Source organism: Empidonax traillii, unplaced genomic scaffold, assembly GCF_003031625.1.
Source record: "Empidonax traillii isolate 1590-97213 ecotype Southwest subspecies unplaced genomic scaffold, ASM303162v1 scaffold616:size383281, whole genome shotgun sequence".
NCBI lineage: Eukaryota > Metazoa > Chordata > Aves > Passeriformes > Tyrannidae > Empidonax > Empidonax traillii.
Genome location: NW_020955809.1, coordinates 339,329 through 360,948, shown reverse-complemented (window position 1 = coordinate 360,948; position 21,620 = coordinate 339,329). Strand labels below are relative to the sequence as shown.

Genomic DNA, 21,620 nt, shown 5'->3' with positions numbered 1-21,620 from the left:
ACACCCGTGTGCACATCCATACGTGTTTGTGTGTGTTATGTACACCCGTGTGCACATCCATACGTGTTTGTGTGTGTTATGTACACCCGTGTGCACATCCATACGTGTTTGTGTGTCTGTACACCTGTGTGCACATACAGACGTGTTTATGAGTGTTATGTACACCCGTGTGCACATCCATACGTGTTTGTGCGTGTCTGTACACCCATGTGCACATCCATACGTGTTTGTGTGTGTCTGTACACCCGTGTGCACATCCATACGTGTTTGTGTGTGTTATGTACACCCATGTGCACATCCATACGTGTTTGTGTGTGTATGTACACCCATGTGCACATCCATACGTGTTTGTGTGTGTTATGTACACCCGTGTGCACATCCATACGTGTTTGTGTGTGTCTGTACACCCATGTGCACATCCATATGTGTTTGTGTGTGTTATGTACACCCATGTGCACATCCATCCGTGTCTGTGAGTGTCTGTGCCTGTAACACAGCGTCTGCCTGCACAGACAGGCCAACACACACGTGCACGTGTGCGTGACCCTCTCTGTGAGCGCCTCCACACACACAGGTACCCGGATCTATCTGCACCCCCCCTGCTCTCAGCCCCTGCCCAGCGTGGGCCGCGCTCAGCTGAGCTGGGGTTATTTTTAAAGGCCAATCCGCTCTCCCAGAGCGGCTCCCAGATCCATAAATAACATAAAATAAATCCTCCCCCTCCCAGCAGAGGGGACGTCACTCCCTCCCTCCCTTCCTGCGCTGCTTTCCCCAGGAAAAGGAGCACCTGGGGGGTTGCAAGGAGTTGTATCCAGGGCTTAAATAACTGCCACGAAGAGCAAGGGCAATCCTTCAGCTTTTAATGCTTGGAGAAGAAAATTCCAGACTCCGGAGAGGGAAGGTGCTGGGCTGTGACGGACTTTGCTGCAGCCCAGGAAAATGGCATCTTCCACCAGCCCAGGTTACTCCAAGCCCCATCCAACCATCACTTCCAGGCAGGGGGCAGCCACAGTTTCTCTGGATACCCTGTCCTAAACCTGCTCCCAAAGCTTTTCCCTCAGAGTCACAACCCCCAGCACTCCCCCCACCAGACGAGAATGAAGAGCTCCCAGCTGATTCCACATTCAATGTTTATTCCTTTGTAATACAAATAAGAAACGTGTGCCCAAATCTCGCCTCAAAGTTTCTACCCAGATTGTTTGTTTAAAAAAAGACCCTACAGAACATTCTTTCATCGTCTGACAGTTAAAAAGCTGCGTTTAAAAGAACCAGAGTTTTCAGTAGCCTGTCAAAACAAGTGACATTTTACTGCCGGAGCATCTGCAACTTCCACCAAGGAGAAGCAAGTTCTCGAGCCACAGCGTCATTGTACAATCAGTTGCTTATCATAAAAGACTTTTATGACAGGGCAATTTTGTAAAAATCAGTGTTAATAGAGATTTTTTTTTTTCCCTAATGAAAGGAGTAAAAACCCATGGAAAAAATCCTCAAGTCCAATTCAGGGAGGCACAGACTCTCCACGCTCCTTGGAAAAGCCAGTCTCAAGGAAGACTCTCTTTGGCGACACAGACTGCTCCGTTAGGAAGGTACAGCGTTTGGAATCTGAGAGCGCAGCTGGACGTACTCCCAGTCAAAAAAAAAAAAAAAAAAAAAAAAAAAAAAAAAAAAAAGAAAAAAAAAAAAAAAAAAAAAAAAAAAAAAAAAAAAAAAAAAAAAAGGAAAAAGGTGCGTGTTGATCATTGAAAAGACAAACAGAAAACGAGTTAAAAGCATTTTTGAAATGTTGGGACACACACAAAAACACAAATACCCCAACAATTTTCTAGGTATCCATGCATGATCTTTATATAATGAGCAACGCAGCTAGAAAAAAAGAAACGATGATTCCGGGGTGTGCAAGTTTTTAGTTCAGAATTTACTCAATGCTTACTGCAGTAAGTGTAAATGAAGAGCTTGATGCATCAACTACCATTAGAAAAGCATGTCAGAGCTGAATTTAAACCTGTATTTCCTAACAGAGCATCCCCCAGGTCTGTAGCTGTTGATAACTGCCGTTCAAAATTTAATTCAGAATGAAATGAAACTTTAAAACGTTACCAACATCTTCAGCGTGAACTGAAAGGCATAAAGAGATGGTGAGGTATCAGAGCACTGAGCTGCTCTGGGTGTCGAGACTTCACTTTCAACCAACTGCCACAGAATTTACAATTTTTCTTTCCCACCTCGCTCCAAGGAGTTTTTAAAATCTGCAAATGGCGAGGGGAGATGTGGGCTGGGAACAAAAACATTCTACACGAGTTACATGGGGATTCTTTTCGTTTTGTTTATAAAACCAAGAGATAACGAAGCGATTCTTTCGATCAAAAGAAACGACCAAAATCTCAAAACATCAGATTCCACTACAGGAAAATGATGTGGCTTTTTTTTTTTTTTTTTTTTTTTTTTTTTTTTTTTTTTTTTTTTTTTTTTTTTTTTCCACCCCCGCCCTTTTCCAGAGATCTGCACAAGAACTGAGGCTGCAGATTGAATCCAGAGGAACCCGAAAGCAAAGGAATGGAACAAAACAACTTCATGTACACGCGTGTATTCCGCTGTCTGGTGTCGTCCCGGGGTAGCACCACCACGAAAGGTTGGACACGGCCTAGTGGAACTTGACAAACTCCTCCAGAGTTCTGGGGATCTGGTTTTGGTAGCTGATGTTGTAGATCCGCACGGCGCGGGCAGCCAGGCACTTGAGACTCAGCTTCATTTGAGTTTTAAGGAGTATTTCGGACACCCCGGTCGTGCTTTTATCCAGAGGGGTTTTCTTCTGCTTGTTGGTCATGTCCGTGTGGGCACCGGCCTCCACCAGGCTGATGATGATGGAGTGCAACGTCAAGAAGTCGCTGATGGGCCGGTGGTACTGGACGATGATGTGCAGGGGGCTGTTGCCCTCGTTGTCCACGGCGTTGACGTCGGCCCCGCAGTCCAGCAGCAGCTTGGTGACCAGGGCGTTGGGGAAGCTGCACACGTCGTTGGTGTGGAAGTCGTCCACCGGCGTGCCCGAGTTGACGGCGTGGTGCAGCAGGCTGGAGCCGTCCCGCGTGCGGGGGTCCAGCTGGATCAGGTTGTAGATCTGCTTGTTGATGCGCGACTGGTCCTCCTCGCTGCACTGGGTCTTGGTGGAGATGCAGACCAGGTAGAGGAAGGTGAAGATGTTGCACTCGTAGTTGTCCACGGCGGTGTGGATGTCGGAGTCCTGCGTGGTTTTGATGCGGGACATGCCCTGCTCTATCTCCAGGACGCTGCACCGCAGGACGCTCTCGATGTCCTTGGCCTTGACGGGCTCGTTCAAGTGGATCATCTGGGAAAAGACCTGAGCGAACCTCAGGAGGTCCTTATGGGTGTTCCTGTTGCCCTTCTGCCTTAGGTGCAAGGCGTGGAGCCACAGCTTGATGCACTGCTCAAACTCCATGTTATCCGCGTAAACCGCCCCCCGGTAAATGATGGGGTGAGAAACATCGATATTGTCCGAGCCCAGAATTCTCTCGCGCACAATGAGGCCTTCCATGTGCAGGGCATCTCTGTCCTGCCTAATGGACTCTAATTCCTGAGGGGTCCTGCATTCAGTCCTGTTCCCGTAGGCCTCGATCTGGGGAAGAACCTCTTTCTCGATGACGCTCTCGCTGTCCCGGTACCTCTCCAGCATGGCTAAATATAAATAGTGGTAAGTCTTCAGTATATCATAGTTCTCTCTGTCGTTGGCGAACGAGGCGCCCAGGAGCTCCAGCGCCTCGATCCTGCTCCTCCTGTCACAGTCGGCGTGGGCCAGCAGCAGCTCCACCACGTCGGCCTTGCAGCTCTCGGCGGCCACCTTGAGCGGGGTCATCCCGTGGCCGTTGACCATCATGGCCGCCTTCCACTTGACCAGCTCCCTGACGATCTCCAGGTGCCCGGCCTCGGCCGCGAAGTGCAGGGCGGTGGCGCCGCAGTGGGCCTTGGCGTTGGGGTCGGCGCGCTGCTCCAGCAGGTACCGCACCACGTCCGTGTGGCCCTTGTAGGCCGCGATCATCAGGCAGGTGTTGTCGTACTTGTTGGCGATGCTGATGTTGGCGTTGTTCTCCACCAGGTACTTGACGATGTCCAGCCTGCCGTCGAAGCAGGCGGCGCGCAGCGGGGTGGAGTTGGTCACCGTGGTGTGGTTCACGTTGGCGCCGTGGCTCACCAGCAGCTTCACCACCTCGAAGTGGCCGGCGCCCGCCGCGCACCACAGCGCCGTGGCCCCATCGATGACAAAGCTGCAGAGGTGAGGACAGGCGGTTAGAACGGTGCTCCTCCCAAAGCAGGGCAGCCCATCCCGCGGGTGGGCACACACCCAGCAGGTGACGGGCGTTTTACAGCCGTCCCACCTGGACCCGAAGGAACTCAAGGGCAAAGAATGGGATTGAGCTCCCAGACCTCCCCAGGGAAGGAGCGCTGGAAGGTGAAGCTTCAAAGCAGCCAAGGGATGTGGCCACATTTCCACCAGGACTTCCCAGGCTGCTCTGAAGGTGCCACCTACAAGCTCCAGCCCTCGGCCTGTGGAGATCTGGGAAGAAGAGTTACAAGAACTGGGAAGGAGAGTTACAAGAATTATCACTTTGATGCCTTGAGCCACAAACCAAGACATTAAAGAACAAGAGAAAACTTAACATGGATATATTGACATAAAAAACCCACACACAGACATGACCAATGGTACTGACACACAAACACCGGCCCTGGCAGCAAAGCTGGCTTCAAAATGTCTTATCACTTCCCTCTTCTCTCTCCCTGAGCTGCAAAACTGCCACTGTTTCCACTGCTCCTCCTTATTCCAGAGCCTGTGCCTTAAACCAGCCCAGCAGTTACACAAATGGAACTCCAGGAAGAGAACAAAACTTAAAAAGCAGAAGTTCAGGAGAGCTGCGTCACATGGTGGCCTTGCTGGCCCCGGGAAATGAGGGGACAGGTCACTGTCTTCACTCCCCAGCACAGTGTAACTCCAAACATAAAGGGTGATGTCCTGCCCATTCCCCAGGTTTTGAAGTAGGGTTTAAATGTAGAAACAGGTAGCATTCACAGCACAGTTAATAAATGCTCAAGGCATTGTCCCAAATCACTGAGGAGGGACAAATAGTTCCATATGCCCAGTCACGTTACTCAGAGTTAAAATTTTGTAAGACACTGGGTTAATTTTCACTTTAACAGTGATTTTTATCATTTAGTGAAGCTCTGAGAGCTCCCCAGGAATAGCTGTGGCTGTTTGTAAACCAGCACCTCCAGACAACACCGCAGAGGCTGTGCAGGAGCTCTCTGGCCTGCAGAGGGAACTCACAGTGCGAAATTCCTTATTTAGTAAATAATCTCATTAAAATACTTCTACATTAACCCAGGAGGAAAGCAGGGGGTAGGATTTGTTAATGAACACGAGGTAATTTGCTGGTGCACTGTGGCTCCAAGTGAAAAGCTGGAGCCCAAACAAGGGGAGCTGCTGTGCCACCTTATCTGAGGCCCGACATTCCCGCGGGATCACATGGCCCTCCTCCTCTGCCACTGCACCCATTGTGCCTCAGACAACACCTCCTTTAATCTGCGCCAGGCAGAGGCTCTGGCACCGCATCACCACCCCAGGGAGGCACAAATTCAGCAGCACAGCATCTGCTGCCTGTCAACAGGGGCCCTCCCTTCCTTCAGCGGGATCTGGGGCAAACCTCAGCCCAGGAATTCTCCTGCTTGGAAAAAACAAGGGCTGGAATCAGGGAAAAGGAAGAGAAAAAAAACACACCAAACCAGCCAGGGAATTGTGTTCCTCCTGCTTCATTCCCTGTGTAAGGACTGAGCCAGGCTCTCCTGGGCCAGGTGGAGCAGCTCAGGTGTAACTCAAGCTGGAGCAGATGGAAGAGCCCAGCAGGGACTCCTCGCTCGGTGTCTGCCCTGAGCTCCCCTCCCTGTGCCAGCCACCTGCAGCTCCTGAAGCTCTTCCAGACACCCTCTCCATTACTCAGCCTCACATCTGACGCTGACAGGAAGGCGAGAGCTTGATGAGCGCTCCGGGAGGTATTAAAAACAACGCTCCTCCTCCCTCCTGCCACGGCACCACAGCACCTGGACATCCCCACCTCTGTCCTGGTGGGTCCCAACTGAGGGCCTGGCGCCCTCATCCCTCCCTTCCCATCCTAAAATGTCACATTTTCCTCCTGGCCATCCCATCTGATGGCTACCAGCAGTGAGGAAGGGATGTTGCTTGGGATGTCTGGGCTGGACACTGAAAACCCTCGATCTGGGTAAACAAAGGGGTGGGTCCCGGTGTGCAGGTACCACCCAACCCTGATCCAGCTCCAGGTTAATCCTGATCCAGCCCCAGGTGTCCAAGCACCACCCTGCCCCAACCCAATGCCCGCTGTCACCTGCAGCACCAAACAATGTCACAGAAAGGCCATTTTGGCACAGCGAGAGAGAACACAGGGCAACCTCCTCAGCAAAGGGAAGCTCTCTGGGCTGTGGGAAACATCCAGAATTCCAAAAGAGCAAAAGTATTTCTGGCTCACAAAGCATCAGGTGGGATCTCCAACCACACAAGCATTTTTACCACAGAATCCCAGAACAGCTGGGACCTCTGCAGATCATCCATCCCAACCCACTGCCAAGGCAGGATCACCCAGAGCAGGTGACCCGGGAACAGGTGGGTTTGGGATGTCTCCAGAGAGGGAGGCTGTACCCAGCGCACAGGATGGGCTCCTGGCACCCCAGTGTGGGCAGGGGCACCTCCCAATGATCCACCCACGACCCCCACCCGTGGCCCGCCTGCTGGGCCCCCCGTGCCCATTCCCGGTGTGTTCCCGGTGTGTGCCCCGTGTCTGCCCAGTGCCTGTGCCCCTTCCCAGCGTGCTTCCAGTGTGTTCCTGCTGTGTTCCCCGTATGTCCTCAGTGCGTTCTCGGTGTGTTCCTGTGTGTTCCCGGTGTATTCCTGCTGTGTGCCTGGTGGTTCCCAGTGCATTCCCAGTGCATTCCCGGTGCATTCCCGGTGCGTTCCCGTGGCCGGTACGTACCCGTCGAAGCGGACGGTGCCGGTCTGCTGTGTCTGCACGCGGTAGTGCTCGAGCAGCAGCCGCACCACCTTGGCGTGGCCGTTCCTGGCGGCGATGATGAGCGGCGTGGAGCGCTGCCCGCCGTGCTGGCTCACGTAGCCCAGCAGGTACTTGATGTCGCTCTCGGAGCGGTTGAGCAGCAGCGCGGCCAAGGTGAGCACCCTGCCCTCGCTGGCCGCCTTGTACACGTAGCCCGCCAGCCCCTCCATGGCCGCCTGGGCCCCCGCGCGGCCCCGCCGCCCGCCCCGGGGCTCCCCCCCGGCCCGCTCCGTCCTGCGCCGCCCCAAGGGCCGCACATGCGGCCGCCCCGGGGCCCCCCGCGCCCCGCGCCGCGCCAGCCCCGGCGGGACGCGAACCCCGGGAGCGCCGGGATTGCCGCGAACCCCGGGACTGCCGGGACTGCCGGGCCCGCTCCGCGCTCGGGGCCCGCTCCCCGCTCGGGCCCCGCGGCCGCCCCGCCCGCCCCGCAGCGCGGCGGAAACGGGAAGCGGCGGCGGCGCCGCGCCCGGCCCCGACCGGCAACCGCGGCTCGGACCGCGCGTTCCGGGCCGCGGAGGGACAGCCACGGGATTGAAAACCACGGAAATACAGAGACAGTCACAGAACGACCGAGTTACAGAGTCACGGAATTAAAGAGTCACGGAATCACGGAATCATCCGGCTTGTTAAAGCCCCCTCCCCCCCCCCGACCATCCAGTCCAGCCGCTGCCCCAGCCCTGCCAAGGCCACCACCAACCCACGTCCCCAAGCGCCACAGCGATGGATAAAACAGAATCACACACAGCTATTAATCCGCACGTGTTGCCACCCCGACTTTTAATCCACACTGCCACTGTAGAATCGTTTTTGCTTCGAAAAGACCTCCAAGTCCACCCTGTGCCCGATGCCCACCTTGTCCCCCAGCCCAGAGTGCCACAGCCAGGCCTGCCTTGGACACCTCCAGGGCTGGGCACTCCAAACCTCCCTGCGCAGCCCCTGCCAAGGCCTCACCACCCTTTCCAGCAACAAATTCCTGCTGATGTCCAACCTGAGCCTCTCCTGGCACAGCTGGAGGCCGTTCCCTCTGGTCCTGTCCCTGTTCCCAGGGAGCAGAGCCTGACCCCCCTGCTCCCCTCTCCTGTCAGGGAGTTGTGAGTGCCAAAATGTCCCCCCTGAGCCTCCTTTTCTCCAGGCTGAGCTCTGTTCCCTTCCCAGAACCTGCAATGCTGTCCACCCACCCCTGGGGCTGCCCATCCCTGCCCTCCACGCACAGACTGGCCCCAGGCTGGCCCTCCTGGCCCTGGTTTGCTTGGGCTGGGTTCAGATGAGCTGGGCTGGTGCTGGTTCAGCTGGGCTGGGTAGGGTTGGGCTGGGTTCAATTGGGATGAGTTGGTTGCACTGGGTTGGGTTGGATCTGGTTCAGTTGGATGCAGTTGGTTGGACTGGGCTGGGTTGGTTGGACTGGGTGGGTTAGACTGGGCTGAGCTCAGTTGGGCCGGGTTGGGCTGGCTGGGCCGGGTTCAGTTAGGATGGGTTGGTTGGACTGGGTTCAGTTAGGATTTGTTGGTTGGACTGGGTTCAGTTGGGATGGGTTGGTTGGACTGGGTTCAGTTGGGCTGGACTGGTTCAGCTGAGGTGGGCAGGTTGGGTTGGGACTGCTTTCCTCTGGTTCACTTCACTGTTTGTTTTCAGGACAGGACCAGCAGCTCCCCTCGCCTCGGCCCCACCGAGCCTTGGCACACACAGGACCTTCTTGGCTTTGGGGATGCCATCCCCGACCCCAGTGTGCCATATCAGCTTAACCAGGGCCTCTCATGGCCTCTGCCAGCTCCTCTCCCCACACCCCTGAGAGCTGCCCAGGCCAGGAGCAGCCACTCGAGACGGGCAGTGAGCTGATCCCACCCCGAGCACCGTCTGCCAGGCCTTTGTGCTCAGGGGGATCCGCTCTCAGCCCTATTAATAGTTAATTCAAAGCCTTGCAACCCGAGCTGGTGCTCCCTGTGGGCTGTGCATTATGGATGGCAGCAGGGGGGGCTGGCAGAGCCTCTGGAGAGCCAAGGGGACACAGCCAGGGCTGTCCAGTCAAGGAGGGTCAGCTCCTCAGAGCCACGAACACGTGCCAGGCACAGTGGGACAAGAAGGGTTCAGGGTAAGATTAAGTGGAATTCATCTCCGTTACCTCAGTGAGCTCCTCCACTTCTCACGGATATTTCTCTCCAGGTGCCACTCTGGGTGAACAGGAATGATGTGGACAGGAGCCCTTGAGGAAGCACCTCCCTCCTGGCATCACCTCTGAGCAGAGAGTCCCAGATCTCTGTTCTGCAGCTCTTGGGAGCCTCAGCAGCTCCGCTGGGTCCAGCTCCCTGCGCTCCTCACGACTCCTGTGTGAAAGGAATTCTCCCCAGTGACTGCCCCTGTCACCACCCAGCTGAGCACATCCAGAGGCAGGACATGCCAAAGGGCTCCAGTGCATCAAACCTTCTTCCCTGGGAGGGTGGGCAGGCCCTGGCACAGGTTGCCCAGAGAAGCTGTGGCTGCCCCTGGATCCCTGGAAGTGTCCAAGGCCAGGTTGGAGCAACCTGGGATAGTGGAATGGGGTGGAACTGGATGAGCTTCAAGGTCCCTTCCAACCCAAACCGTTCTGGAATTCTACAAACCCACTTTGCCCATTAAATACCTGCTCTCCTTAAGTTGTACCTGAACTCTGCTTATTTCAGGTGTGGATGCACCCCCCGATTTAGACCCTAAAGTCCAAATCCCAGGGAGTGCAAACTTAGTCCCAAAGGGAGCAAATCCTTCCCTGCCTCACACTCCCAGAGCCCCATAGTCATCCCAGCCTGGTGGCATTTATCCAGCCAAAACTGGGGAGAGGGACAGAGTGTGGAATCCACGTCCCATGGCCTACCAGGCTAATCCTGCCCGTTTGCTTTATCCCCTGAGGGACACAGGGAAGTGGGGACACAGGCAGGGATTTGCCCGTGGCCACCAGCCGAGCTCCATCCCCTCACTTCCACCATCCCTCGGGCTGGGAGGGATGCGCTGGTGGCACGGCATGAGCTGCTATTTCCTGCCAGCCTTTTCCCACCTCGGAGCCCGCTCTGGGGGCCGGGCCGTGTCTGCCCATCAGCGCCACAAGCCCGGCACCCACCCATCAGATAAGGGGTCACACATCGCCCCGCTCCTTTCGCCGCGTCCCAAACCATCGCACATCACCCCCGGTGCTCCGGGGAGGGCGGGCAGAGCCGCGGAGCACCTAATAACCCATCAAGTCAGGGGTCACACATCGCCCCGCTCCTTTCATCGCACATCACCCCCGGTGCTCCGGGGAGGGCGGGCAGAGCCGCGGAGCGCAGCGGAGCCCCCGCCCCGTCGGGGCGGTACCGGGGCCGCCCCCGCGCAGCCGCCGCTCGGCCCGGCCGGGCTGGGAGCGGGACGGGCTCGGGCAGCGGGGCTGGCACCGGCACCCCCCGGGCCGGGCTCATGCAGGGCTCGGCGCGGCGCCGGCCGTTCCCGGCCGCGGCCCCGGGCTCCCCCCCGCCCGCCGGGACGCTCTTCCCGGGCAGGTGAGACTGGGGACGGGCTTGGGAACGGGAAACCCTCTCTCTCATCACTGGGGTCCTCCCTGCCATGCGATCACCCCGGGTTATCCATCCCCGAGCCCCCCAGGACGCCCCAGCGCCATCCAGCCCCATCCCGGATCCCACCGCCCCGGCCGGGATGCTGCGGGGGTCCAGGGCATCCCGGAGGGTCGGGATCCCCCAGCCTCGGGTACGATTCCCCTCTTCAGCCTTGCCCAGGGCATCCTGGCTTACCTGGGAAGCCTTTTCCAGGGAGCCGCAGCATTCCCAGCTCCTCCAGGGCACAGCGGCTCATCCCGGGTACCACCATCCTCATCCTCCATCCACCGGCTTTCATGGAATCATCACGGAGTGGTTTGGGCTGGAAGGGACCTTAAAGATCATCTTGTCCCACCCCTGTGCCATGGACAGGGACACCTTCCCCACTCTGGACCGTGGGCTCAGGTGGCACATGCTCGAGGCTGATCCGGTCTCGGCACTAGGAGAGCGATTCCTCCCCTTTTCCCGTGGGGAGGTGACGGTCCAGAGGTTCTGGAGGGTCATTTCGTGGAAGGGCTTCAGCGGGGTTGGATGAGGCCTCGCTCTGCAGAGGCAGAGGAGGATCTTCAGAGCGGGAGATGAAGGTGATAGTGCATCCACAGCAGCCCGGTGCTGGAATACCACCAGGAATTGCTGCATTAGGTGCCGTGGGAGTTGGGATTTTGCTTTGTCATGTAAAAGTTAAAAATAGTTGCACTTAATACAGCACTTTTCACCTTGATTTTGTGCTGCTTCTCGGCCAGGAAGAGTCTTTCCACAGGGACGGGCCGGTTACAGTAACAGCTTTTTCCTTCCCATCCTGCCTCCTCCTGCTCAACTTTGTTACTCCAGAGATCCCAAAGCCTGGTGATGCTCCAGCAGCCCAGGGAAGCGCAGGGTTGGTGTGGGGATGGAGTGCTCAAAGCCCTGTTCCAGGGGCTCAGACTGACCCTGCTCCTCTGTCCCTCCAGGCATGGGGCGGTGAAGGGCGAGGACACCTTCAAGACATCCCCGTTCCACCTGGACCTGTGGTTCTACTTCACTCTGCAGAACTGGGTGCTGGACTTTGGGCGCCCCATCGCCATGGTGAGCCGGGGGGGCACAGGCCTCCACTTACCTGGGGGGCAGGATAGTCCCCCTGGGCTGTGTCCTGTTCCCCAGAGCATCCCGGGGATGTCCTGGTGTAAGTGGGATCAAGGGTCCTGGGGAAGGTCTCCTGGGAAACTTGCTCTGTGTCATCTCACCCACAGCTTCGTGTTTTCACAACAGAAGGGACCTGGGGAGGCTGTTCCACGTTACCCATCCCACAACTTCATGTTTCCACAACAAAAGGGACTGGGGAGGTTCCTGCTGCTCTTCCCATATCCCTGTATCTCCAGAGCCTGGAGCTCCTGCTCTCCAGCTGGAGCAGGACACAAGTGGCCGTTCCCCTCAAATGGAATATTTTAGAGCTGGCACCTGGACGTGGCAGAGGGTTAAGGGAGATCCACTGCTGCAGCATTCCCAAATTCCTTCCTTGGCCCCACAGGCGCCGATAGTGAACCCTGAGCTGTGCACTGAGCACCCTCTTCCAGCTGGGCTTTTTGGGATGTTCACTGCAAGAAGAGCTGCCCAGCCTGGTTACTGACAGCTCCCTGAAGTCAAATGACCATTAGAAACCAGCAGCATTCCCCAGATTTTCTCCCTCCCTGTCTTTCACCCGGTGATGGGGCTGGGAGGAGGTGCTGATGTGCTTCTTTCCCCCCCTGTCCTCAGATAATCCTTCCTCTGGAGTGGTTCCCTCTGAACAAACCGAGTGCTGGAGATTATTTCCACATGGCTTACAACGTTATCACACCATTTCTTCTGCTAAAGGTAACCCTGGGGAGGGAGGGGGGGAAAGGTGGGAGCCTTTCCTTACTGTTGTAAAAAAAGGGCCAAAAAATGCAGTTTTGTAAAGGCCGAGATTTTTTTTTAGGGTGGTTGGTTTTTCCCGGATTCCCAGCCCTGCTGTAGGTAAAAGTTTGCCACTCCAGGAAGAATCTGTGATGGCACTTTTTAAAGAGCAAAGCAGTGACCACCTCAGTGCACCTCAAATTCCTGCACAGACAAAGCAAATCACTTCCCTCAGGAATTCTGGTTCCAGGAGGGGTCAGAGCCCCTCTCCCCAAAGCATATTTTTAAGACAACATCCATCCTTGACTTAAAAGACCTTCTGAGACAGCTGCAACTACAGTACATTTTCTAAATTGCTCAGAGTTTAATTACACTTGCTCTCCAATGTTGGAGTTGTGTCTTTAGCTGGAATTTATCTTGCTCCAGCTGCCAACCACTGGATCACAGAAACCATTTAGGAGGTTAAAGACTGTGGGGTCATTAGAAATCCTTTTATATTAAATACTTAGCAGCCAGAAGATATGAGGAAGCAATTAGAAATATATTTTAACCTTCATTAGCTAGAAATTGAATTATGTCCTAAGATGTAAATGATTTTCTCTCTCTCTCTCTCCTGAGTCTGTCTGTGAAATTTTAAATGCTGGTTTGGCCAAAAAGGAATATTGGGGGGCCTGTTCTTTGGATGTGAAAGCTCTGAGGTTCAGTGTGACCCCTCAGAGCTGATTTTTGTAGGCTGGGGGCTCATCAGGGTAAAATTTGCTGTCTTGGACTTCCCTGGCAGCACAGAAAAATTGCACTTGTTATTCAGGGTGTGCCTCCTTTGCTGTGTGTGTGTCCCACTGTCCTTTCCCATCAGACCAGGGCCCTCCTGGACCTTTCCCATCAGACCAGGGCCCTCGTGGACCTTGTGCTCTCCTTGTCCTCTGTGACTCCTGTGACGTTCGTGCAGCAGTTACAGGGAAAGGGAAAGTTAAGCCTCAAAATTAAATACAAATAAGGAGCTTTTCCCCGTTTGGGGAGGGCTGCAAAGCTGATTTGGCAGCGGGGAGAGGGAGGTGAAGGTGGCCCTGGCTGATCCTGGCACTGGGATGATGCTGCCCCACACTTGGTGTCCCCTCCGGAGCCTGAGCCACCGGAGCTGGGATTTGCCTTTCCAGGTGTTCCCTGCCCTGCAGGCTGAGTGTGGAGCTCCTTCCCAGAGCTGCTGCTCCCTGTGCCCAGCCAGGCCTGCAGGAGCTCGCCCAGACTCTGAGTCAGCCCCACGTGGCCTCCACAGGCCTGGGGATGGCTCGGGGAGAGCTCAGCACTGAAAACGCTGCCCAAAAAGTTGCCTCAACCGGTTTCTGACTGGGAATCAGATATTTCCAGATATGGGCCTAAACACAGCTTATTCCTTAGAGGAAAATGCACAGGGAGGCGAGTCTGGTAAAAAAACAACAAAACAACAACAAACAGTTCAAGAGGAGCCCTTGGAAAATGATCCAGTGAGGAATTGTGAAGTCCCTCAGGCAGGGGAGGGAGGTGTGTGCTGAGCTGCCACTGGAGGGCACAGCCAGCCTTGGAGATCTGCTCCTGAGCCCGAGCACACCGCTGCCTTTTTGCTTCCCACTGATCACCTTTGCTCGTTCCTGGGGGAGAAGCTGCCCTGGGTGCTCTGCCAGAGGCACCAGGGCATGGAAAGGGCAGAACTGGGGTGTCCCTGCTGGAGTCTCCTCGCTGCCCAACACTCCCCCTGTGGTTTCAGCTCATCGAGAGGTCCCCCAAGACCCTGCCCAGGTCCATGATCTACGTGAGCATCATCATGTTCGTGATGGGGGCCAGCATCCACCTGGTGGGGGACTCGGTGAACCACCGCCTGATCTTCAGCGGGTACCAGCACCACCTGTCTGTCAGAGAGAACCCCATCATCAAGAACCTCAAGCCAGAGACGCTGGTAAAGAGGATTTATAATCACAGTTCATGGGTACTGGCAAAGAGGATGAGTTTTGCAGGAGCACTTACGAAATACATGAACTGCTTGTTGTGATTTAATGGCCCCCGTCCCCCTGCCCCTGCTAAATCTGTCCCTGTGTTGTGTTGCAGATTGATTCCTTTGAGCTGCTCTACTACTATGACGAATATTTGGGTCATTCCATGTGGTGAGTGGGGAACAAAACCCGGAGCACAGCTGATGAGAGCTGGCTGGGGATAATGTTCTCGTGGCCAGGGCGATTACAGGGGAGCTCACCCTTGGAAAATCCCGCTTTATCCCTGTCTCGGGGGTATTTCTGGGATGTGGCAGTTGCTGGGCAGCTGTAGGGAACGGCTCGTCCTTCCCCAGGTGGTCTTCCCCGTGGACAGACCACCCCCCTTTGTGGTCCTCAGGGGTTTGACCCCCAAACACCCCAACCCAGGGACCCCAGGGAGGCCTGTCTGTCCCTTTATCTGCTGCCAGATAATCCTGAGATTGCTCAGAGCAGAGGGAAATCTCTCCCCATCAGGCTTCCCTGGTTTATTTGCTGTTCCTTGAGTGCTGTGAAGCAAAAAAAAAAATCCCATTCTTCTAAATAAAAATTTAAAAAAAAAAGGGCTCTGTGGGGTTATTGAAATCCTGGTGCACATCCTGCTTTCCTGCAGCTCAGCTGGGACACACCACGAGGCTCTCAGAGCCTGGGAATGGAACAAAGGGAATTGTTCAAGGAGCACTTGAGCCCTAATCAGCCAAATTGGGCTTTTCCTGCCAGAGACTGGGAATTCTTATTACCTGCAGGAGCACTGGGAGCAGCCAGGACAGGAGCAGCCCCTCAGCAGGCACCACCAGCCCTGTGGACACAGCAGGGATCCCAGAGCAAGAGATTCCACTTCTGCTCTTCCACCAAATGAACTCCCAGGCTCAGCACAGGAACTGCCCCCGTGCTTGGTTTGGATTTAGGAGGGGCTTAAACACTCCCCAGGGTCACCCCACTGATGGGAGCTGTTTCTCTTTGCAGGTACATCCCTTTTTTCCTGATCCTGTTCATATATTTCACGGGCTGCTTCACCCCTGTGGCAGAGGAGAGCAGGATGCCAGTGGCTGCCCTGCTCCTGATGGGCCCCAGCAGCCTCTACTACTGGTAAGAGGCTTCTGGCCATGAGGGATGGGCAGGGATGAAGAGGGAATACCCCAGGGAATGCCCCAGGGAATGCCCCAGGCAGAGTTCTCTGTCCCCCAGGGCAGCACTTGCTGCAGCTTCTGCTCTGCAGGGCTGGAAAATCAACTTAAATCTCGTTGAAATTCGCAGCCCCTTCAGCCTCTGGATGTTGGGACATTCCTTTATCCCTCCTCTTCCCAAAGCCCAGGTGTTAAATCCCTGAGGAGAGTCACAAAAGCCAGGCAGGCAGCAGGAGCAGCTCTGTGGGGGTGTGGAGCAGGGAAAAAGGGAGATGCTCATCCCTAAGTCTGCAAGCGCTGCCCTCCCTCAGACCTCCCTCCTGGCATCACTAACACGAGTTTGACCTCTGCAGGTACCTGGTGACAGAGGGGCAGATCTTCATCCTCTACATCTTCACTTTCTTTGCCATGATGGCTTTAGTGATGCACCAAAAAAGGAAGGGACTTGTCCTGGACAGCAACGGGCTCTTCCTCTTCTACTCCTTCATCATCACCCTGCTCCTCATCGCTGGCTGGGTGGCCTGGCTGTGGAATGACAAAATTCTCAGGAAGAAGTACCCTGGAGTGATTTATATCCCTGAGCCCTGGGCATTTTACACCCTGCACATGAACAACCTCCACGCAGCAAAGGAAAGTTTATAAGTTTTGATATTTTAGAGTGATTTGAAAAGAAGAAGAAAACAAAAAAATTCTAGTTTTTCTAATGTAGATTTAATGTATTTCCAATAAATTCCTGACCAACCCTTGGCTGCAGGGGGTGGTGTGTGATAACTGGACCTGGCTGGGGAGGGGGAATTCGCCCCCCTCCTCCCCCCAAAAAAAAGGGGGTTCAATGCAGCTCTTCAAAGGCAGGGTTGGGGTTGGGGTGTCTCCCTCACAATTCCACAGCTCAGGTCCATGCTGGACTTATGGCACAGCACCAGAACCCTCCTGTATCAGAGCAGGGGCAGCATCCCAGGCAGTGGAGAACCCCCAGAGCACCACTGCCACCCCACAGAGCAGCCCAGCCTGGAAGGGGAGTGGTTTGCCAGGAAGGCTGTTGGCACAGGGAGATGAATCCGCTCCTCCCAGCTGAGCAAACATGCCAGGAAGGGGCTGAGCTGCCCTGCCTGGGACCTGCAGGTGGCTCTGCCTCTCCCAGGAGCCCTCCCAGGGGTCAAACCCTCACTCTGGAGCTCAGACCTGGTGCAGGAAGGGCCAATTCCCCGCAAACAGCCCCAGAACCACCTCAGGCAGGGGGTGAAATGCAGTGCCAGCCCCTCTCACGTGAGGTCTGTGCCAACAGCAGCTTCTGCTCCTGCCCCAAAGGGCCAATTCCCCTCAAACAGCCCAAAATGAGCATCAGGGAGGGGGAGATCCCTGAGCATCACCAGCAGCAGCTCCTCCTCCAGCCCCAGGGGATGGAGCTCCTGCAGCTCCAGCTGCATCCCTGGCTGGTTCAGGCCTGTCCCATTTGTGTCAGAGCCCTGGGTGAAACAACCCAAGTGGCACAAAAAAAAAAGCTTCCAGCAAAACACAGAGAATAAAAACATTTGGGAAAAGCTGAGTGACTCACGTTCTTCCTGCAGCAGCTTGGAGGGGAGAATCTTCACCCCTCCACAGTTCAGGGCCTTGGATGTGTCACTGTGACAGGGCAGGCTCTGCCCTGGGAAGGGTCCAGTCCATGTTATAATGGTCACTAAATATCTTGTCCCTGGGCCTGGCACCAGCTGCTTCACCCCCTGCTCGTCGTTAAATGCTAAAAAATAAAAAATCCAGGCAGCAAAGGGCTTTTAAACCGTCTCAAATATCCCTTCTCAGCCTGTTTGCAACGTCCCAGCTCTGCTGACTTTAAGGAGGACATCCAGACCAGCCCCCCTCCCCATTCCCCGGGAGGGCACAGGGACATCACCAGCGGTGCCCACCTGAATGACCCCTTTTTTGTGCCCACAACCCCCCAGCAGTGCCCTGCAGAGCTGGAAATCCCCCTCTCCCTTCCCCAGCCAGTCCCAGCACCAAGGTGTGCAGCTCTGGGAGGTGATCACCCCCCAAACCCCCCCAGGAGGGGTCCTGGGCTTGGGGCAGGGTGGGCAGAGCCCTTTTTCCCGCTGGAGGGGGAGCAGGAGCGGCGCCGGCAGCGGGATCCAGGCAGGGATCAGGTCTCGTAGCCATAGCAGCGGGTATTTATTACAGCCGGGCCGCCTCCACCCCGGGGCTGCAGGACTTTAGCCCTTCATCGAGGAGAAAAGTGGCAGCAGCCGCCGCCTCCCAGCCCGACGGGCAGCGACAACACCCGGATCGACCCCAAAATCATGGTGAGTGCAGCCTTTCAGCCACTACAAATCCCTCCCCCTGCTCCCCTCAGCCAGATTTTAAAGCTGATTTTTTTTTTTTTTTTTTTTTTTTCCCCCCCCCCCCCCCCCCCCCACCTTCCCTCTCCAGGCAAAGTTTCTGTCCCAGGATCAAATTAATGGTACGTACTGTTCTGTTCTCGTTGGGGGTTTTAATGAGCAAGATCAGCTTAACAAATTGGTGTTTATAGATATAAAAATGGCATTTCCCCCCAAAGCAGCTCGTTCTGGGCTTGTGCTCCCCCCCCTCTTGGCCTCCTCTCAGCTCTCCAGGGATCTGTTTGCTCTGGAAACAGGAAAATCCCCCCAAATTCTTGTTTGGAGCCCCCCAAAAGCACCCACAGATCCCACGCTGGGTTGCACAGGGACCAGCAGAGAGAACCAGCCACCTCCCAGTCCCAGGAACACATCAGCCCTGGCCAAGCCATCAGGGGTCAGGGGGTATTCCAGGTGCCCCTTTGCAGTTCTGGAGGTTTGAGGTGTGATGGAAGCAAAGGAGGAGGAGGAATTAGGGGGTACAAATTCCCACTGAGAAGCTCTGCGGCTTCCCTGGGAAAGGGGAGCCCGGCCTGGGACTGGGTTTGCTCCGGGAACGGCAGAGGAAAAGCTGAAATAAGAGTATTATTGCAAATCTGTTAATCTGCAGGGCCCTGGGCTCAGCAGCTCTGTGGGATTGGAGGGAGGAGGTGCTGGGGCAGGGGAGGCCACGGTACCCAGGGGCACCCAGGGGACACCCAGGGGACACCCAGGGGGCCCTGGCACCCCACACACACCCTGTGGGGAGGGCTGGGGGCACAGAGGATGAGGAGGGGGGGGTGGCACCAGAACAGGCTGATTTTCCCTGGGCAGCACAACTTGCTGTCAGCGCTGAGCCTGACGAGGAGAAGGGGATGGGAGCAGCCTTATCTAGGTCAGCTCCGAGCCTGGCTTTGTCACTGGGAAACTGGGAAGCCCGGGATGGAGGGGGAAGGGGAGAGGGCGAGGGGTGCGGGAGGGAGATGCTGCAGAGCCGGCACCCTCCACCCCCGGCACCCTCCACCCCCGGCACCCTCCACTCCCGGCACCCTCCACCCCCGGCACCCTCAGCCTTTTCACCCCCTTCTCTCGCCCCCAGGAAGGCAGAGAAAAGCTCTTTTTAAAACAACATCCCCCAGCCTGGCCCCACTTCCAGCCTCCCTCCCCCTTTAGGCTGACGGACCCCAATTAGCTCGGCCGTTCCCAAGCCCGGGGTTTTAATTGCCCTTGGCTCTTTCCCCGGGGTCCTGCCCCGCTGTCCATCCCCCTCCCCGCCAGGAGACAGCCCGGAGCCGACACCGTATCCCTGCTGGAATCCTGCCAGTGCCAGCCCGGCAGCGGGAGCAGCTCCGGCACGGGCAGCTCAGTGTGATCCTACCCGGCCTAACCGAGTTTTGGTTTTTAATTAGAGTTCAAGGAATGTTTTTCCCTGTACGACAAGAAACAAAAAGGGAAGATAAAGGCCTCGGACCTGCTGGCAGTGATGAGGTGCCTGGGAGCCAGCCCGACCCCGGGGGAGGTGCAGAGACACCTCCACCTGCACAGGATCGGTGAGCACGGGGCAGGGGCAGCCAAAAAAACGTGGATTAGGGTTGGAAAAATTCATTTTTTTGGGGGGGGGGGGATCAGGAGGCTGCCTGGAGCCCAGGAGTAACATCCACTCCCTGGTGAACCAGCACAACCAAAAGCCAGTCACCAAACCCTGCGTATTTTAGAACGTTGTGATGTTCTAATTGAACATAATCCACCCCATCAGATTAAAACAGTGCCATCAAAACCCCCCCAAAATCTTCCAAAACAGGGGGAGACAAACATATGGATGGGGATTTTGAGGCTGGGAAACTGTCCAGTCCAACCAGCAGAGTAAAAGAGCACAGAAAGATACTTCTCTGCAGATATGGGGGAATAAATTTAAATCACAAAGACTGAGGAGGAATTATGAGGTAAGGTGGGGTGGATTCAAAGTTCTGGGTGCAAGTTCAGAGCACAGGTTTAGCAGAGCTAGAAATGGGATTTTAAGACAGGAGAAAGCCCCAGTTTAGGACAGAAAAGCCTCAGTAGTGGCCCAACCTGATCCAGACCAGGGGCAGCAAAAGGGAAAAGAAAGCCCAGGGAGGGGAACTGGGGGGATGCTTAATTCTGGATACACACCACGAAAATGAGCCATTCCTGAAGAACCTCCTCTTCCTTCTGCAGACAGGAATGCAGAGCTGGATTTCTCCACCTTCCTGAACATCATGTACAGGCAGATGAAGCAGGAGGAGCCCGAGAGGGAAATCCTGACAGCGCTGGCCATGATCGACAGGCAGAGGAGAGGAGTCATCTCTGTGGCAGAGCTGAGGGCAAAGCTCACCAGGCTGGGGGAGAAGCTTTCTGAGGAGGAAGGTATTTTGCAGTTCAGACACGGATCAGACCCTCCCCATCTTCTTATTCCCTGATTTTCCTCTGCAGTCACACCTGGGATGGGGAAGGGCCTGTGCCAGCAGGAGACGGGAAAGTTAAAAAAAAAAGAAGTCTAAAACCCCAAACCTGTCCAGTTTGTCAGGAATTTGCCTCCAAGGGGCACAACAGGAAGGAACTGGAAGGTGAAGATGATCAAGACCTTCTTTGCACTGGCACAGGTTGCCCAGAGAAGCTGTGGCTGCCCCTGGATCCCTGGAAGTGTCCCAGGCCAGGTTGGACAGGGCTGGGAGCAACCTGGGCTGGTGGAAGGTGTCCCTGCCCATGGCATGATTTGAACAGGGACAGGTTTGCAATTCAAGTGAAATCAACCAATTCTTACCAAAAAGCTGATTTGGAGTGAATTTGTGAGGCTTTTCCATGTGGAACTCAAAGAGATGGACAACTCTGCTCTGGAGAGTTAGACATGGAATCCAAAGTCAGTGTTAATAACACTAGTTTAAAACTCTCACCTGACTGGCATCCCCCCCCCCCCCCCCGATCCCAGAAATTATTATTTCTGATAAAAATGCCTGAAAACCCAACCCCTGCCTTGCTGCTCTTCCTTTGGAAGATCAGGACATCCCTAATAAATGCCACTCAGACTTACCTCTTTCTTTTTGCTCTCCCTCAGTGGATGACCTGCTGAAAGAAGCCAACATTGGGCCAAATGGAACAATAAAATATGATGAGTTCGTTCGCATCATTTGCCTCCCCACGGTCGACTACTGAAATTCAGCACGAGAGGTTGAAGCAGGACCTGAAAGTTGTTTGTTTTTTTTTTTTTACTTCAATTTTTCCTACTTGGACTTTTGGATCACTTGCCCTTAAAAAGCCTTATTTTGCCTTCATAGCAGTGCTTTAACTTACACAGGGTCCCACCTCATTTCTGGTGTCACGAAGTGTGAGTTATTTAAATAAACCCAGAGTAACAATCCCCCCTGCAACACCTGACGTGCTTTAAAAAACATCTCTTATTTCACAAATGCATGAAAGTGCAGGGATTGTGGCAGAATTGGTGAGCTGTGGTGAAGGTCTCCCCGTGCTCCAAGTCAACATCTCCACCACGTGCTCGGTGCCCACATTCCGGGCTGGGTGCCAAGGACATGCTCCCAGAGACAGCCTGGCAGGGAAAACAGGGCCCAGGAAAACTCAGCTTCCTTACACC

The 21,620-nt window shown here is 55.3% G+C and overlaps 3 protein-coding genes across 3 annotated transcripts; 2 read left to right on the top strand and 1 right to left on the bottom strand.

Moving 5' to 3' along the window:
* Nucleotides 1–2,309: 2,309 nt before the first annotated feature.
* FEM1B (fem-1 homolog B) lies at nt 2,310–7,327 on the bottom strand. Its single transcript, XM_027898684.1, has 3 exons — nt 7,050–7,327; nt 2,476–4,277; nt 2,310–2,429 (listed from the first exon to the last, which is right to left on the bottom strand). Exons 1-2 carry the CDS (start codon nt 7,295–7,297, stop codon nt 2,642–2,644), a joined length of 1,884 nt encoding a protein of 627 aa, XP_027754485.1. The 5' UTR covers nt 7,298–7,327; the 3' UTR covers nt 2,310–2,429; nt 2,476–2,641.
* A 3,202-nt stretch (nt 7,328–10,529) lies between these two features.
* Nucleotides 10,530–16,339, top strand: CLN6 (CLN6, transmembrane ER protein). Its single transcript, XM_027898685.1, has 7 exons — nt 10,530–10,630; nt 11,635–11,749; nt 12,419–12,517; nt 14,283–14,471; nt 14,621–14,676; nt 15,508–15,630; nt 16,022–16,339. Exons 1-7 carry the CDS (start codon nt 10,548–10,550, stop codon nt 16,308–16,310), a joined length of 954 nt encoding a protein of 317 aa, XP_027754486.1. The 5' UTR covers nt 10,530–10,547; the 3' UTR covers nt 16,311–16,339.
* A 1,399-nt stretch (nt 16,340–17,738) lies between these two features.
* Nucleotides 17,739–21,391, top strand: CALML4 (calmodulin like 4). The gene is made up of 5 exons (XM_027898690.1): nt 17,739–17,962; nt 18,090–18,120; nt 19,423–19,563; nt 20,210–20,398; nt 21,087–21,391. The coding sequence occupies exons 1-5, from the start codon at nt 17,960–17,962 to the stop codon at nt 21,182–21,184; spliced, it is 462 nt and encodes a 153-aa protein (XP_027754491.1). The 5' UTR covers nt 17,739–17,959; the 3' UTR covers nt 21,185–21,391.
* The last annotated feature ends 229 nt before the right edge of the window (nt 21,392–21,620 follow it).

Bases quoted from the DNA above. Each gene is read 5' to 3' on its own strand.
- CALML4 (XM_027898690.1), top strand. The intron at 19,564-20,209 runs GTGAGCACGGGG...TTCCTTCTGCAG, and splicing joins CCTCCACCTGCACAGGATCG to ACAGGAATGCAGAGCTGGAT. The intron at 20,399-21,086 runs GTATTTTGCAGT...GCTCTCCCTCAG, and splicing joins GAAGCTTTCTGAGGAGGAAG to TGGATGACCTGCTGAAAGAA.
- FEM1B (XM_027898684.1), bottom strand. From the start codon at position 7,297: ATGGAGGGGCTGGCGGGCTACGTGTACAAGGCGGCCAGCGAGGGCAGG. The intron at 4,278-7,049 runs GTACGTACCGGC...TCACCTCTGCAG, and splicing joins GGCACCGTCCGCTTCGACGG to CTTTGTCATCGATGGGGCCA.
- CLN6 (XM_027898685.1), top strand. From the start codon at position 10,548: ATGCAGGGCTCGGCGCGGCGCCGGCCGTTCCCGGCCGCGGCCCCGGGC. The intron at 10,631-11,634 runs GTGAGACTGGGG...CTGTCCCTCCAG, and splicing joins GGGACGCTCTTCCCGGGCAG to GCATGGGGCGGTGAAGGGCG. The intron at 14,677-15,507 runs GTGAGTGGGGAA...TTCTCTTTGCAG, and splicing joins TATTTGGGTCATTCCATGTG to GTACATCCCTTTTTTCCTGA.